The sequence below is a fragment of the Chiloscyllium plagiosum genome, chromosome 2 (genome assembly GCF_004010195.1).
Source record: "Chiloscyllium plagiosum isolate BGI_BamShark_2017 chromosome 2, ASM401019v2, whole genome shotgun sequence".
Taxonomy (NCBI): domain Eukaryota; kingdom Metazoa; phylum Chordata; class Chondrichthyes; order Orectolobiformes; family Hemiscylliidae; genus Chiloscyllium; species Chiloscyllium plagiosum.
This window is the reverse complement of record NC_057711.1, coordinates 15,549,386-15,566,115: the sequence shown is the minus strand read 5'-3', so window position 1 is coordinate 15,566,115 and position 16,730 is coordinate 15,549,386. Positions and strand designations below refer to the sequence as shown.

Below are 16,730 nucleotides of genomic sequence, written 5' to 3'. Positions count from 1 at the left end.
TGAAGATGTGGGTGTACTTTAACAGAGATAAAAGTAGCAGAACTACCAGACACAGCACCAAGTGTTCTCAATAAGGAAACAATATAACATTTGGTCGAACAACTCGATTAGTTTGTTGTCTGGAGACAAAAACAAATTTTAATTCAGTCAATCAGATTAAATTATACTCCGAAAAATATGAAACTCCAATCCAGTTTGATTTGAGTATATTGACAATCTTAAAAGCCATTGCCACAATCCAATGCTTTGGGAGTAAATGACTGGAGAAAATTGAACAGTTGAGAGGAGAACTGACAAGCCCAGCAGGTAAACAGATTGCATGAAAAATAGCTCTCTTATAAAGGTGCCTTTTCAATCAGTAACCTGTGATGAAGAAATTCCTAAGAAGAAGAAAAGACATGGGAAGATCTGAACAGAAGAACAAAAGCTGCCTGGTTTTGAGATAAGAAGTGTGGTTTTATAAATCTTAATTGGAAGTTTTATCAGACTAGTATTATAGAGGGGAAGGTAACAGATAGGTTAGAGAAAGAAATTGTAAACAGTGGCTAGTTAATTATCCTCTGTTATCCTTTAAGAAATAACGTCATTAATTTTTACTTTAAATAGTTCTTGGCCACTCAAATTTTTACACGGGCTAAATCTTTTCTATGTTGCTGATTTTAAATTTAGCAGAAGGATTTACCCCCATGTTGTAACAGCATGACCTGGCCTTCTGGCTCAGAGGTAGAGAAACTACCAACACTCCACAATAGACCAATCTATTGCATCTATATCAATATTCATATACACGCTGATATCTTCCTTTATTAACAAAGCTACCCTGCTTTCGTTTCCTTTTTACTGTTGCCAATTTTAACTTTGTCCAATCAATTTGCAGACTGAAGCTATGCATGTCAATTGGATTGCCTTGCTTACATGTCTTCATTATTTCCTCATTTATACTTGGTCCTACAGTGAGGCAACACTTCAGGGTCACATAGATGATATCCCCTTCAAACCTTTTTACCTTGCTATTCCTTAATTCCATCCAAATTGAGTCCACATATGATCTGTTGCACATATTGATATTTTCTAATCAACCTGTTCAGGGATGCTATTACACACCACTGGAGCAAGTAGGATGTGAACCTGCCTTTCTGGCTCAGAGGTGGAGAAACTACCGCTGCCCCACAATTGCCCAATCTTTTGCACCTATATTACTATTCACATAGGCACTGATACCTTCCTTTATTAACAAAGTTACCCTACTTTCTTTTTTCTTTTGCATATTCTTCAGGGACATCAAATATCCTTAAATATCCAATTCTTAGTCACCTTGCAACCATGCCTCAGTAATAGTTAACAAGTAATGTTTGTTTATTTCTATCTGCAACTATCTTGTCCCTAATGCTGCACATAGTGAGATAAAGAAACTTAAGCTTTGACTTCTTGCCATTATTCTTCTCTCTGATTCTAATTTCTGCTGCACTCTTTGCATATATATTCCTGTCACACTTTGATCATTATTTGCGTTTTCTCAACCCTTCACTTCAGGTCTCATTGAACTTCCCTTTAATTGAATACTCCTCCCCACTAATCAGTTGATGAATTCAGCCAACTTAGAGGCATCTGCAAATTTGAATGGACACTATATTCCTTCAACAAAGTCTTTAATAAATATGGTGCAATATTTAAGCCTCGGAAAGAAATCTCTGGGAACACCTTTTATCATTAACACCAAGCAGTCCAAATCCTTTCTTCCCATTTTCTGTCCCTTACCTTTATATCTTTATCGGACTTGTCAAAAGGTTAACTCTCATACCATGTTTTTATTTCCAAATGATCTCTTCCTTACTGGGTGTTAAATTGGCAGGATCTTAGCATTGTGGGTTTTCCTTCTTATCTTTTTTAAACATTGGAATGTTTTTGAATGGAAAATCAGAAATTTCTAAACTAATAGTACAATTCCCAAAATCAACAGAACTTTGTCAGACTTCAGCATTTCTCCGACTTACTCTTTGTTCTTTTATACTATTGGGTGGAAACCATCAACTCTTGGAGATTTATTGACCTTAAGACACACAATCTTTCTCCAATCCCATGTTGTCTCTCATATTCGGCCAGAAGCAGGCAGGTGGGACTAGTTTAGTTGGGATTATGGTCAGCATGGGCTGGTTGGACTGATGGATCTGTTTCCATGCTGGATGACTCTATGACTCTGTATTCCTTCAAAACAATGACAACATTGAAAATAGCTGTAGAGTAGAAGAAAGTTAAATTGAATTGAAGATGCTGTAGCTGGTAATTTCATGTTGTGGTTTCTTTACTTTATTCAGGTTTTGTACCAGCAGCACATGCTCCAGTCTACACAGCTTCAAAGCATGGAGTGCTTGGTTTTACCAGATCTCTTGCTGTAAGTATTGTAAACAATAAAAGTTGATCAACTGATACTGCAAGGCTCATATTCATTAATACAGTTACTGTTGAAACCAATTATTTGGTCCAGCACCAATGTTTCTGCTTCACAAGAGCTTCCTCCTAGTCTACTTCACCTGACACTACCAGCATTTTGTTCTGTTCCATTCTCCATGATATGTTTCTCATCTTTCCCTCAATGTATCTATCTCATTCACTTCTCCTCTTGTGAGAAGTTGCACCTTCTACCTTCTAACAATTCTCTGTGTAAAGAGGTTTCTCCTGAATTCCTTATTTGATTCGTTAGTGGTTCATTTGTAGTTCTGAAGAAGTATCACATTTGATGTGAAACATTAACCCTGTTTTACCTGAGACATATTGACTCACTCTGTGAGAGAGCAGCCCCTATGTTCCTCTGGGACTGTAGCAACCTTACCTTCACTTTACCATTTCTCTCTCTCTTTGTGCAGGTTCTACCCGATCTGTTAATGGGTATTTCCTGTGCTTCTGGTTTTCACTTCAGATTTGTAGCATCTGCTGTATTTTAATTTAACAGGAGAACCCTGACTAAGATTTCTCCCACTCCTCATTTTTAGCCCAATGGTGTTAAGGAAATTGTAACAGGCCCCCATTGAGCAGCTATCTCTCTGTTCTTCTCAGTCAAACATTGACTGAAAGTTTAAACTGAGACACTAAAAGGACTGGGGGAGGAGCAGTAAGAGCCAACGGGGAGAATTAGTCAGGGCTAAATGTAGAATCATAGGGTTGGGGACAGGGTTTGGGAGGGTTACTCTTCGGACGGTCAGTGTGGACTTGTTGGGCCAAATGGCCTGTTTCCACACTATATGGATTCTATGTACTGTGTACAAGGAGCTAATAAGAATCTCTTATTCTTCCAGGAAGCTTCTAGCCTTGGAAATTATGGGGTACGAATAAATGCACTGTGCCCAAGTTTTGTCAACACTGAAATTCTTGAGACTGTAAACCGTGAAGAAAATCTAGGAATCTTTTATCAGTTCAAGGACAATGTCAAGAATTTAATGCAGGTCTTTGGAGTGTTGGAGTAAGTCATTATTATGTATTCCTATTTCCGTGCTATATTGCGTCGCGTTACAACATAATTGCATCTGACTCTGAGCGTAGTCCATCAGATGCTCTGGGCAGTGTCAGGGAAATTTACCACAGGGAATAGAGAAATAGCAGAAAAGCTAAATGATTACTTTCTGTCTTCACTGAGGAAATACAAGAAATGTCCCAGAATTAGAGGTCCAATGAACTAGGGAGAATTAAGGAGTTGAAGGGAAATGGTATCAGAAGGAATGATATGTTGGAGAAATTAATGAGATTGAAGGTTGGGAGGTCCCAGGACTTGGTAGGCTACATCCCAGAGTTTTGAAAGAGATAACTGGGGATATAATAAATGCATTGGCAATCATCTTTCAAATTCTGTAAGTTCTGGAATAGTTCCTGCAGATTATAAGGTAGCAAATGACACTCAACTGTGTAAGAGGAGAGAGAGAGAGAGAGAGAGACAGAGAAAACAAAACAGGAAATTGCAGACCTGTCATTAGTAGAGAAAATGTTAAAATCTAATAAAAAGAATGTGACAAACAGATACTTAAGACAATGATGATTTGATTGGGCATCATCAGCATGGATTTGTGAATGGGAAAATTGTGTTTGATTAACCTATAGAGGTTTTCTTTAGGATGTCACTATCAGAATTGACAAAAGGGGAGTTAGTTTTTAGAAGACTATTGATAAAGTCTCCCGTAAACATAAATCACCTGGGATAGAAGGTAATGTACTGGCACAGATGATAGTCTGCTATTGACTCTTCTGACTAACATGCACTTTGCTCCATTAAACTCCATCTGTCAAGATTTTTTTTCTACTTACTCAACTCATGCAGATTCCTTATGTCGTCATGCCAACTTGCCCTCCCAGTTATTTTTGTATTATCAGCAAGTTTGGATACATTGCACACTGCTCCAGCTCCCTGCCCCACCCAAGTTATTAATACAGATGTTAAATAATCTTTGTGGTACTCTACTGGTTAATTCTTTCTAACCTGAAGAAGATCCATTAATTCCTGTCATCTGAGTGTTAACTAATCCTCAATCCATGCTAATACATTTACCCCAGTCCATGCTAATGCATTAACCCCAAACCATGCCAATACATTAACCCCAATCCATGCTAATACATTTACCCCAATCCATGCTAATGCATTTACCCCGATCCATGCTAATACATTAGCCCCGATCCATGCTAATACATTAGCCCCGATCCATGCTAATGCATTAACCCCGATCCATGCTAATACATTAACCCCGATCCATGCTAATACATTAACCCCGATCCATGCTAATGCATTAACCCCGATCCATGCTAATACAGTTACCCCAATCCATGCTAATGCATTTACCCCAATCCATGCTAATGCATTTACCCCAATCCATGCTAATACATTAACCCCGATCCATGCTAATACATTATCCCCAGTCCATGATAATGCATTAATCCCAGTCCATGCTAATACATTTACCCCAATCCATGCTAATACATTTACCCCAATCCATGCTAATGCATTAACCCCAATCCATGCTAATGCATTAACCCCAGTCCATGCTAATGCATTAAACCCCAGTCCATGCTAATGCATTTACCCCAATCCATGCTAATGCATTATCCCCAGTCCATGATAATGCATTAACCCCGTCCATGCTAATACATTTACCCCAATCGATGCTAATACATTAACCTCAATCCATGCTAATGCATTAACCCAAATCGATGCTAATACATTAACCCCAGTCCATGCTAATGCATTAACCCCAGTCCATGCAAATGCATTAACCCCAGTCCATGCTAATACATTTACCCCAATCCATGCTAATATATTTACCCCAATAATAACCTCTAACGTGGCACCTTATTGAATTCCTTGTGGAAATCCAAATACACTATATCCATTTGTTTTCCTTTATAAACTCTGCTTATTATATTAAAATCCCTGGCTAATTTCCCTTTCAAACAATCATTTTGAGACCATTTGACTGTGCTAGACTTTCTTAATTATCTATTTCTTTCTCAATAATGAACTCCAGCATTATCCCAATGGCTGATGTTAAGCTAACTGGTCTATAGTTTCCTGATTTTTGGCTCCGTTCATTCTTAAACTCGGTCATCAAATTAGCGGTCTTCCAATCTGCTGGAACCCTCCCAAAATCCAATTTGTTCTGGAATATTTCAACCAATGCTTCAACTATTTCAAACGCCTCTCCCTTTAAAACCTTTGATTACTTGCCATCAGGCCTTGGAGACCCGTCTGCCTTTCGCCCCATTAATTTGAATGTGGAGACCGCACATAATATTTCCAAGTTTACGGGTAACACAGAGCTAAGTGGGAACGGATGATGAGAGAAAGATGAAGGTAGCTCGATAGTATTTGTACAGGCTTAGTGACTGACACAAAAATGGCAGATGGAATTTAATGTGGCAAATATGAGGTTATTCACTTTTGTCTGAAGAACAGACACGCAGAGCATTTCTTAGATGGTAAGAGGTTGGAAAATGTAGCTGGGCCAAGCTGTCTTTGTCGATTATTTACTGAAGGTTAACACGAAGATGCATCAGAAGAGGATTTGTTTGCCACAGTCATGAAATATTGCTTCCATTGTATAGAACATTTGTTAGACTGCAAATGGAGTACTGCATGCAGTTTTGGTGTCCTTACCTTAGGAGGATATTATTGTTATTGAGGCAGGGCAATATAGGTTTTCCAGACTTGTATCTAGGTTGGGGGGACTGTCCTATGAAAAGGTTTTGGGAAACTGGGCCTGTATTCTGTAGGGTTTTGCAGAATTAGAGGTGAGGAGAGTATAGCAAAGATTTATCAGACTGATGGCTGAACTGATGTATGAAGGGGCACAACATCAGTTAGGACCACACTCAGTGAAGAACAGAGAATGAGGTGGGATCTCACAGAGACCTATAAACTGCTAACAGGTCTAGACAGGCTAAATGTGCAGGGGTGGGGGGGGGGTGGGGGGGGGGGAGGGGGTGTTCCCGATGACAAGGGGAGTCAAGAAACAGGGTCACAGTTTCAAAGTATGAGGTAAACCCTTTAGTATAGGAGTTGGGAGGTCACGTTGCGGCTGTACAGGACATTGGTGAGGCCACTGTTGGAATATGGTGTGCAATTCCGGTCTCCTTCCTATCGGAAAGATGTTGTGAAATTTGAAAGGGTTCAGAAAAGATTTACAAGGATGTTGCTAGGTTGGAGGGTTTGAACTAGAGGGAGAGGCTGAATAGGCTGGGGCTGTTTTCCCTGGAGCGTTGGAGGCTGAGGGGTGACCTTATAGAGGTTTATAAAATCATGAGGGGTATGGATAAGATAAATATACAAGGTCTTTTTCCTGGGAAGGGAAAGTCCAGAACTAGAGAGCATAGGTTTCGAGTGAGAGGGAAAAGATATAAAAAGAACCTAATGGGCAACTTTTTCATGCAGAGTGTGGTGAGTGTATGGAATGAGCTGCCAGAGGATGTGGTGCAGGCTGGTATAATTACAGCATTTGAAAGACTTCTGGATGGGTATACGAATAGGAATGGTTTGGAGAGATATGGGCCAAGTACTGGCAAATAGGACTAGATTAGGTTGGGATATCTGACCGGCATGGACAAGTTGGACCCAAGGGTCTGTTTCCGTGCTGTACATCTCTATGACTCTGTGACTGAGATGAGGAGAAATTTCTTCACCCAGTGAGTGGTGAGTCTGTGGAATAGCTAAGCACAGAAAACAGTCTAGGCCAAGATATTACGACTTTCAGAAGTTGAATACAATACTTATGTCGAAAGAGGTCAAAAGATATGGAGTTAAGCGGGAACAGGCTATTGAGTTGGATGATCAGCCAAAGGGCTGAATAGCCCTATTCCGGTTTCTTCCTTCCTTATTGCTGTGTTTCTATGTTCACTGAAACCTCCAAAGGGATAGACAAGGTAATTACAGGTAAGACATTTCTCTGGTTGAGATTCTAGAATTGAGAACACAAGTTAAAAATAAAGGGGAAATAATTTAGGTCTGAGATTAGAAGCTTTTTATTACTCAAAGCATTGTGAACCTTTGCAATTCTCTAACACAGAGCACTATAGAAGTTAGTCTTAAGTATGTTTAAAGTAGAGATTGATAGATTTCTGATTACTAATGGTGTAAAGATATAGTGAGAGTGTAGGCTAAATTGAATTGGATGATCAGCCATGAATGTATTGAATGGCAGGACAGGCTCGATAGTCTGAGTGACCTACTCTAGTTCCTATACTCCTGTGTTCCTTTACCACTGAAATCATGAAGCGGTGAGGTTAAACACAGGCATTTTCTCTAGCCTCTCATATCTCCTGAGAATAGGAGCATCTAAAGAGATCCAGGTTACTTGTCAAGCAGCTCCTTTTTCTAATTGCTCATTAGGAATTTAGATATCATGAACACATCTATTGCTAATCTATTGTCATCTATTGCTAATTGTCCTTGAGTGAGCTGTCTTGTTGAACAAAAAAAATCATTTAGTATGCTTGCCTTTATTGGTCAGTGCATTAAATATAGGAGTTGGGAGGTCATGTTGCGGCTGTGCAGGACATTGGTTAGGCCAGTTTTGGATATTTGTGGGCAGTTATGCTCTCCCTGCAACATGAAGGATGTTGTGAAATTTGAAAGGGTTTACAAAAGATTTACAAGAATGTTGCCAGGGTTGGAGAGTTTGAGCTAGAGGGAGAAGCTCAATAGGCTGGGGTTGTTTTCCCTGGAGTGTCAGAGGCTAAGGGGTGACCTTATAGAGGTTTACAAAATCATGAGGTGCATTGATAGAGCAAATAGACCAGGTCTTTTCCCTAGGCAGGTGGAGTCTAGAACTAGAGGGCATAGGTTTAAGGTGAGAGGGGAAAGATTTAAAGGAGACCTAAGGGGCAGCTTCTTCATGTAGAGGGTGGTGCATATAGGGAATGAGCTGCCAGAGAATGGTACAATTAGAATATTTAAAGGGTATCTGGATAAGTATATGAATAGGAAGGGTCATAAACTGGCAAATGGGACTAGATTAATTTAGGACATCTGGTCAGCATGGATGAGTTGGACCTAAGGGTCTGTTATCGTGTTGCACAACTCCGTGATTCTATCAGTAGTCCATGTGGTGCAGGTATGCCCACAATGCTATTCAGAAGAGAGTTCTAGAATGTTAATGCAGTGACAGTGAAGGAACTGTGATATAGTTCAAGTGAGAGTACATCTGCACTGCCTGTCCTTCTGAGAAGGAGAGATCATCACTTTGAAATGTGTTGTTGAAAGATGGTTGATAATTTGCTACAGGGAAAGTTTATAGTTGTGACGGGCTCACCAATAGTTGCATTAAACCCACCAGGAGCAAGGTGAAACCCTTAAATGGTCTTCAATTGACCGTGGAGTGGGAAGGTTGAACATAAACTTCCCACCCAGAATTTAAGTCTGGCAGATGCTGAAGGGTGGCAGGTTTTGGCTACACCACCACCACCACACCCTAATTCGATGCACCTAGCCACCAGCAAGAGTGAGGGTTCCAAACATTAGCCTACATGCTCCTATTGATCTGGCTTGAGTGGGGGCTCAGTAACAAGTAAACTGAGGTCAAGACCAAATCTTTCACCAGCTCAGCACTTCATTCAGCACATCTATATTGACCGGTCACTTTAAGATTTTCTTGAGCACAAGGTTGTGCAATGTTTTGTGTACATTGCTACGGTAATGGTAGAATAGGCCACCTTTTTTCAATTTCCATCATCTGAATTACAGTGCCTTGACTCTTTCATGGACCAACACTGAAACACCTTTTAAGGTAGTCGTAGTGATCATCTGACCAGGTTAAGCCATCAGGAAACAAGTATCAGGCTGAGCCAAGTTAACATCATTTTTGGGCCAAGCAGAGAAGAGAAAATGTGGATTGTAACAACAGAATTGGAAGACTCTCTAAATCTCCCTAATTATTTTCAGTCTCTTGAGAAGGGAGGTGATGGCAGTGATATTATCATGGGACTGTTAATCCAGAGATGCAGATAGCATTCTGTGGATCTGGTTTGAATCTAGCTACGGCAAGTGGTGCAGTTTGAATTCAATAAAGTATCTGGAATTAAGAATCTAATAATGACCATGAATTCATTGTCAGTTGTCTGGAAAATTCATCTGGTTCACTACTGCCCTTTTGGGAAGGAATCTGCCATCCTTACCTGGTCCAGCCTACATGTGACTCCAGACCCACAGCAATGTTTTTGTCTCTTAACTGCCCTCTGGATAGTTAGGGATGGGAAATAAATGCTGCATATGTTGAGAGTGTGTTGCTGGAAAAGCACAGCAGGTCAGGCAGCATCCGAGGAGCAGGAAAATCAACGTGAAAATCATTATGAAGGGCTCAGGCCTGAAACGTTGATTTTCCTGCTCCTCGGATGCTGCCTGACCTGTGCTTTTCCAGCAACACACTGTCAATCTGATCCCTAGCATCTGCAGACCTCACTGTCTCCTAATAAATGCTGCCTCGCCAGCGACACTCTCATCCCAAAGAATTAATTTTTTAAAAGTACCTCACGATAAAGTAAGTTGGAGAAACATCATTCATCAAGATCTCAAAGCAGACTACAAACTTTGCTGCTGATGAGGATACAGAACGTCAATGAAACAGCCTTAGTCTCAGGTTAAATCAAACACCTCAAGGAGACTAAGGACCTTTTAAACAACATATTCTTGATCTTCCTTTTTGTACTAGATGCTCTCCCATTTTAAATTGGATATCTATGCTTTGCGTTCATATGCCTTTATTGTTGTGTATTATTATTTTTCACTGGGTTAGTAAGTAATAAAATCCCCTTTTCATTCACTCAGGAAACCTTGTAATTGGCTTCTTTAATTTAAACCAGCAAGCTACATTGTAGTTGAAAAGTGTTATTAGACTTGGGCTGAAAAGAAATAAATCCTTGCAATGGCTAACAAAATAAACATAAGCGTAAAAAAGAAAGTATCTGTACATTATTTTCAAAAAATTATTGTCTACTTGATTACTCTTTCCTCCCATATTCTCTGTTCTTGCTTTGTTTTATCCTAATCTTTTATCTTTTGGTATAATTCTCATATTCCAAGATTTTGGATACAAAACTTTGGATTTGAGCCCATGTGAACAATACTGACCTCTGATCATGAGTCCTGTCTGTTATTTTATCTCTGCCCAATTGAGACTGATGGATTAGCATGGCCTCTGACAAAAGTGAGGTCAAGTCACCTGTTCAGCCTGACCTCCTCTGTTCTATGATACTCAAATGTTAACAAAATTAAAATGAAACAATCTTGTTTGCATTAGATCTAATCTCATAGAAATTCAAAAATCATAATGATGAAAACTGCAGAGAAAAATAGGAGGGGTGGTGTCATGGTAACGTTACCAGACTAGTCATCATTACTTCTAGTAATCTTGAACAGTGCAACTCCAACAACATGCTAGAAACTCAATACCATCCATGACAAAGCAGCTTGCTTGACTGGTAGTCTATTCACTACCTTCACCATTCAATCTTTTCACGAATGACACACTTCGGCAACAGCATGTATTATCGACAAGATGCATTTCAGTAAGTCACCAAGGCTATCCAATAGCACACTGCAATCTCTGCTCCATACAAAAACAAGGGAAGCAGATGTATGGGAGCATCAAATTCCAGAACAGGTCACATATCATTCTGACTTGTAGCTCTATCACCATTCCTCCATTGTCACTGGGTCACATTGCTGAAACCCCATTCCTAGCAGCACTGTGAATGTCCCTACACCCCAAAAACTGCGGCAGCTGCAGAAAAAGGTTCACCAGCACCATCTCGGATGGAAATTATGGCTGAGCAATAAATGCTTGCCCATAGCAATGGCTGCTCCTCGTGAATGTGTAAAGAAAATGTCGTGTGGGCATAGCTGCAGTAGACGGATGGCAATGGTTTGAGAAGACAACTCAATACCATCCTCCGAAGGGCAATAAGTGCTGTCCTCAGTGGCAAAGCTTGCATCTCTTCATTGAATAAAACAAAAATCACAGGCTCAAGCTAATACTCTGCAAGCACAGATTCAAATCTCAAGGGTGACGGCTGGTGAAATTTACAGTAAAGTAATAAAATCTGAGATTAAAAGCTAGTCTTAGCAATGGTGACCATGAAAATGTCATCCACAATCAAAAAAACCTTTGTGGTTCAGTGCTGTCCCTTAGGGAAGGAAATCTGAGGTTCTTACCCAGACTGACACATATGTGACTCCAGTCTCACAGCCATGAGATTGACCCTTAACATCACTTGGAAACAGCAGGCAAGTAACTCAGTTCAAGAACAATTAAGGACAAGCAACAAATGTTGCCCTTAGCCAGCGATGCCACCGAATAATTCAATCCACCTTGTTAACCTACAGTAAATATTATTCCCCTTACTGATTCATATCATGGCAACTTGTCTTGCAGAAGGTTTTATTACAATAATGCTCCTCTCACAGAATACTTTTCTTAAAAAGTTGTTCTTCACGTTATTAAACTTCATGTTCTTTATTACAGACCATCGGATATAGCCAACGGGTTTGTACAACTGCTTGAAGATGACAACTTGAATGGAGCAGTCATGAAAATTACAACATCGAAGGGTATTCATTTTGAGAACTATTAGCCAAAACCACCTCTCAATATTGGACTATTGCCAATTGGCAAGAAATTTTGGTTGCAAAGTTTCCTAACACTGGTTCCAAATGTGCACTCCTTTCTACTGCAGTAAATTGATAAAAACAATTGTATATATAAAAAGGCAATACATAAAGCTTACATATATATGGGGAAACATAATGTGATTCATTCCAGTCTTAATATAAACAATGTATCATTGTTAGTCAATGTCATTTACAACAGAAAATTTGTCATTTTAAATTAAAATTGTTATAACTACATGCTTCTGCTCCATAATGGTGCTCATAAATTGGAACAGATCTAGAAAGATCTGTGTTTCCAGACCATCAACACCTCAACACTTAAATGGTTTTAAGATATTTGGGATTGTCATTATTTTAAGTGGGAGGAAAGTAGCATTGCATTCTCAGTTTATCCTGTGAAGATAATTGTGGAATCATCACATTTCTGCTGGTCCTTTGAAAGAACTACACAATTAGCCCCACTTCCCTGTTCTTTCCACAAAACTGTGCAAACCTATCCCTTTCTGAAGAAATGGACTCAAAACATTAACGCTGCTCTCTCTCTCCACAGTCGCTGCCAGACCTGCTGAATTCCTCCAGCAATTTCTGCTCTTTGTTTGTACCAGATTGCCAGCATCTGCAATTCTTTGCTTTACTCTACCCTTCAAGCATTTAGTCATGGTAGTATTGGTTAGCTCAGTTGCTTGGATAGCTGATTTGCGATATAGTGATGCTAATAGCATGGATTCAATTCCCACACCAGCTGAGGATACTAGGAAGGGCTGTCCTTCTCAACTTCTCCCCTCATCTAAGACATGGTAACCCTCAAAATAAAACAATCACCAGTTGTCTCTCTCTCTCTAAAAAAAGAACAAACTTATGGTCTGGAAAGACTATGGTGGCATGACCTTCCATTTATTTAGTTTCCCTATAGAAGCTATTCTTAAATCTATTCTAATGTATGACAGAATGAAAGCTTCAGTTGCCAATTGCTGTTATTATCTTATATTGTTGTATGCCAGTATTGCCAACAAACTGCTAGAACCATCTGGGATTCATCATCACCAATTCATCTTATTGATATGAGTCAAGCTAATGAGGCCATATGGGGAAGGATGCCTAGATAAGTCCTGAGGCAGAGGTTGGGCTGTCTTAGTTAAACAATGAGGGTTTATTGCATATCACTTAGTAGCTAGTTGTCTTGCATTAAAAACACACAATTGTCCCCATGAGAAACTTAATGAACTTTTCCAGCAAAGTTGGCATTCTGTTTCCATCATCCCTTCATGGTGTTTTCAATTTTCAACATCGACCACTATTAAGATAGCTTCTCCCAATGAGAGATTCTCTTTTGACTGTATTATGTATGGCTGATAATGCACAGTAGCTTTTTAAAGATGGCACCGATGCCATGGGTACCGGTCCATCCCGGTGTATCTCACCAAAAACGATCTGAGTACAGTGAATGGTAGAGTATGGCTAAGAATCAAGAGTGAGTGGTTCCATAGGGGCCAGTACCATAGTTAATAGGATGGGTTTGGGGTAATATACGGTGAGAGAGGGCATGTGGCAAACACTTCAATGCTTTTTACTCACCCCACCCCAGTAAGCCTGTCCGCTCCTAGTCATCAGAAATCTATCAATCTCTCCCTTCTATATACTCAGAGTGAGCTTCCATAGACCTCTGAGGTAGGGAATTTTAAAGGTTCATAATTCCCTGCTCCCTGATGGGTGGCATTGTGGCTCAGTGGTTAGTACTGCTGCCTCATAGAGTCAAGGTCCTAGGTTTGGAGTCTGTGTGCAGTTTGCACATTCTCCCCGTGTCTGCATGAATTTCCTCTGGGTGCTCTGGTTTCCTCCCACAGTCCAAAGATGTGCAGGTGAGGTGGATTGGCCATGCTAAGTTGCCTCTCATGTCCAGAGATGTGCAGGCTCAGTGGGTTAGCCATGGGAAATGCAGGTTTACAGGGATAGAGGAGTTGGGATGCTCTTCAGAGGGTTGGCGCAGACTTGATGGGCTGAATGGCCTGCTTCCACACTGTAGGGATTCTATGAAAATAACTTTCTCATCCTGAGTCTAAGTGGCATCCGCTTTATTTTTAAGTTGTGCCCCTTATTCTAAAACGTCTATCTGAATCTACCCTACCCATCCCTTTACGTATTTTGTAGGCTTCAATGAGATCACCTCTCATTTTTCAAAACTCTGGAGAATAGACCCATATTGCCCAATCTCTCTTCATGAGACTGTCCTGCCATTTCATGAACAAGCCTGGTGAACCTTTGTGGCTCTCCCTCTAGTGTAGTAATAGCCTTCCCGAGGTAAGGAGACCACAACTACACAACAGCGCAGTCTAACCAAGTTCTTATACAATGACCAAGGCTTAGCTGAGAACTGGCACGGTGGCTCAGTGGTTTGCATGACTGCCTCACAGCACCAGGGGCCCAGGTTCAGTTCCACCCTTAGGCGTCTGTTCATGTGAAATTTGCGTGTTCTCCCCATGTCGACATAGGTTTCCACTGGACGGTTTCCTCCCACAGTCCAAAGATGTGCCCGCTAATTGGTGATGCTAAATTGCCCATAGTGTTCAGGGATGTGTCAGTTAGGTAGATTAATGATGGGAAATGCAGGGTTATAGGGGAAAATGGGGTAGATAGATGGATCTAGATGGGATGCTCTTTGGATGGTCAGTGTGGACTTGTTGGGCCAAATGGCCTATTTCCACACTGTGGGCAGGACTAGCAGCTCAACATTTGTGGTTATAGGCTATTCAGATGAACACAAGATGGGGATAGGAGAGTTGGGCAAAAATCCTAATATTGATCAATTATAGCAGTGAGGAGGGGCAATACCTTGGAAGGATCATCAAATGCGTAGAAGTCAAATGCACAAAAGGAGCAAACCCATTGTTGGTGTGTCAGTTATTGGCCCCAGAACAGTCAGGGTGCTATCCCTCTGCATCCTCCTTACAGAGGATCAAATAAGTAATCAAATTTCAAAGGAGTTATGGGTGGCACAGTGGCTCAGTGGTTAGCACTGCTGCCTCACATCGCCTGGGTCCCACGTTCGATTCCAGCCTAGGTGACTGTGTGGAGTTTGCACGTTCTCCCCATGGCTGCGTTGGTTTCCTGCGGGTGCTCCGGTTTCCTCCCACAGTCCAAAGATGTGTGGGTCAGGTGAATTGGCCATACTAAATTGCCCGTAGTGTTAGTTGCATTAGTCAGAGGGAAATAGATCGGGGTGGGTTACTCTTCGGAGGGTTAACGTGGACTGGTTAGGCCGAAGGGCCTGTTTCTGCACTGTAGGGAATCTAATCTAATCTAATCTTAAAAGTAAAAATAAACTTTAAAAATAATAATGCAGCAATAGCAGGGGATTTTAATTTCCCAGGTATTAATCTGGGACAGTTTTAGTGTGCAAGGCAAAAGTCGTCAATTTTATTCAAGAGAACCTTTTTAACAAGTTTGTAGAAAAATTCACAGACAACAGGGAAAGTGATAGGGTGAAACATAGTGATGGTATTAATTATGAGGAAAGATTGGAATAAACTGGTGTAGTTTCCCTTGGGGCAGTGACGGAGGTGATGTTTGGAGGTGCATTGATAAGGCGGAAATGAAGAGGGATCAATAACCAGGGATACTGGGAACAAATTATTTCCACATTAAATATGTAGCTTAATTTATTACCAATTAATTTCAATGCAGAATACAGAAGGGTATGCCAGGAGCAGCACCAAGCATATCCAAAAATGTGTCAACTCAGTGAAGCTACAAAACAGGTCGATGGAGTGGATCAGATCTAAACTCTGCAGTCCTGCCACATCTAGTCACGAATGGTAGCAAACAATTAAACTACTCACTGGAGCAGGAAGCACCACAGAATCCCCATCCTTAATATTGGGGGAACTCAGAGCATTAGTGCAAAAGAAAACACTGAAGCATTCACAATATTCTTCAGCCAGAAGTGTCAAGTGGATGACTCAACTTAGACTCCTCCACGTTCCCAGCATCACAGGTGTAATCTTCAACCAATTTCCTTAACTCCACGATATCAAGAAATGGCTGGAAGTACTACGTACTGCATAGGTTACGGGTTCTGATGATATTGCAGAACTTGCCATGCCCCAAAACAAGCTGTTTCAGTACAGCTACCACACTGGCATCTACCTGGCAATGTGGAAAATTGCGCAGGTATGTCCTGTATACTATAAAGCAGGACAAATTCCAATCCGGCCAATTCCAGTCCCATCAGTCTACTCTTGATCATCAGTAAAGTTGATGAAAGATGTCATCAACAATGCTATCAAGCAGTACCTGCTCAGTCATAACCTGCTCAGTGATGCCCACTGTGGGTTCTGTCAGGGCTACTCAGCTCCTTACCTCTTGACAGCCTTGGTTCAAACATGGACAAAAGAGCTGAATTCCAGAGGCGAGGTGAGAGTAACAGCTCTTGACATAAATTCTGAGTCAATCAATATTAATGATGAGTTTCTAGAAATTCCAGAAAATTTCCCAGTTGTATGAAATAATGCAATTTGAGATGGAGTACTGTGTCTTAAAGCAGGGTTAATAAGTAATTAGTCAAAATGTGTGGTGCTGGAAAAGCACAGCCAGTCAG

The 16,730-nt window shown here is 40.7% G+C and overlaps 1 protein-coding gene across 1 annotated transcript in view; it reads left to right on the top strand.

Moving 5' to 3' along the window:
• The window catches only part of LOC122557178 (15-hydroxyprostaglandin dehydrogenase [NAD(+)]-like), an 88,593-nt gene extending 76,236 nt beyond the window's left edge, over window positions 1-12,357 (top strand). Inside the window, exons 5-7 of the mRNA XM_043704579.1 lie at window positions 2,316-2,392; window positions 3,294-3,457; window positions 11,991-12,357. Coding sequence (XP_043560514.1) covers window positions 2,316-2,392; window positions 3,294-3,457; window positions 11,991-12,099 — 350 coding nt within the window. The 3' untranslated portion in view covers window positions 12,100-12,357. The remainder of the gene's footprint in view (window positions 1-2,315; window positions 2,393-3,293; window positions 3,458-11,990) is intronic.
• The last annotated feature ends 4,373 nt before the right edge of the window (window positions 12,358-16,730 follow it).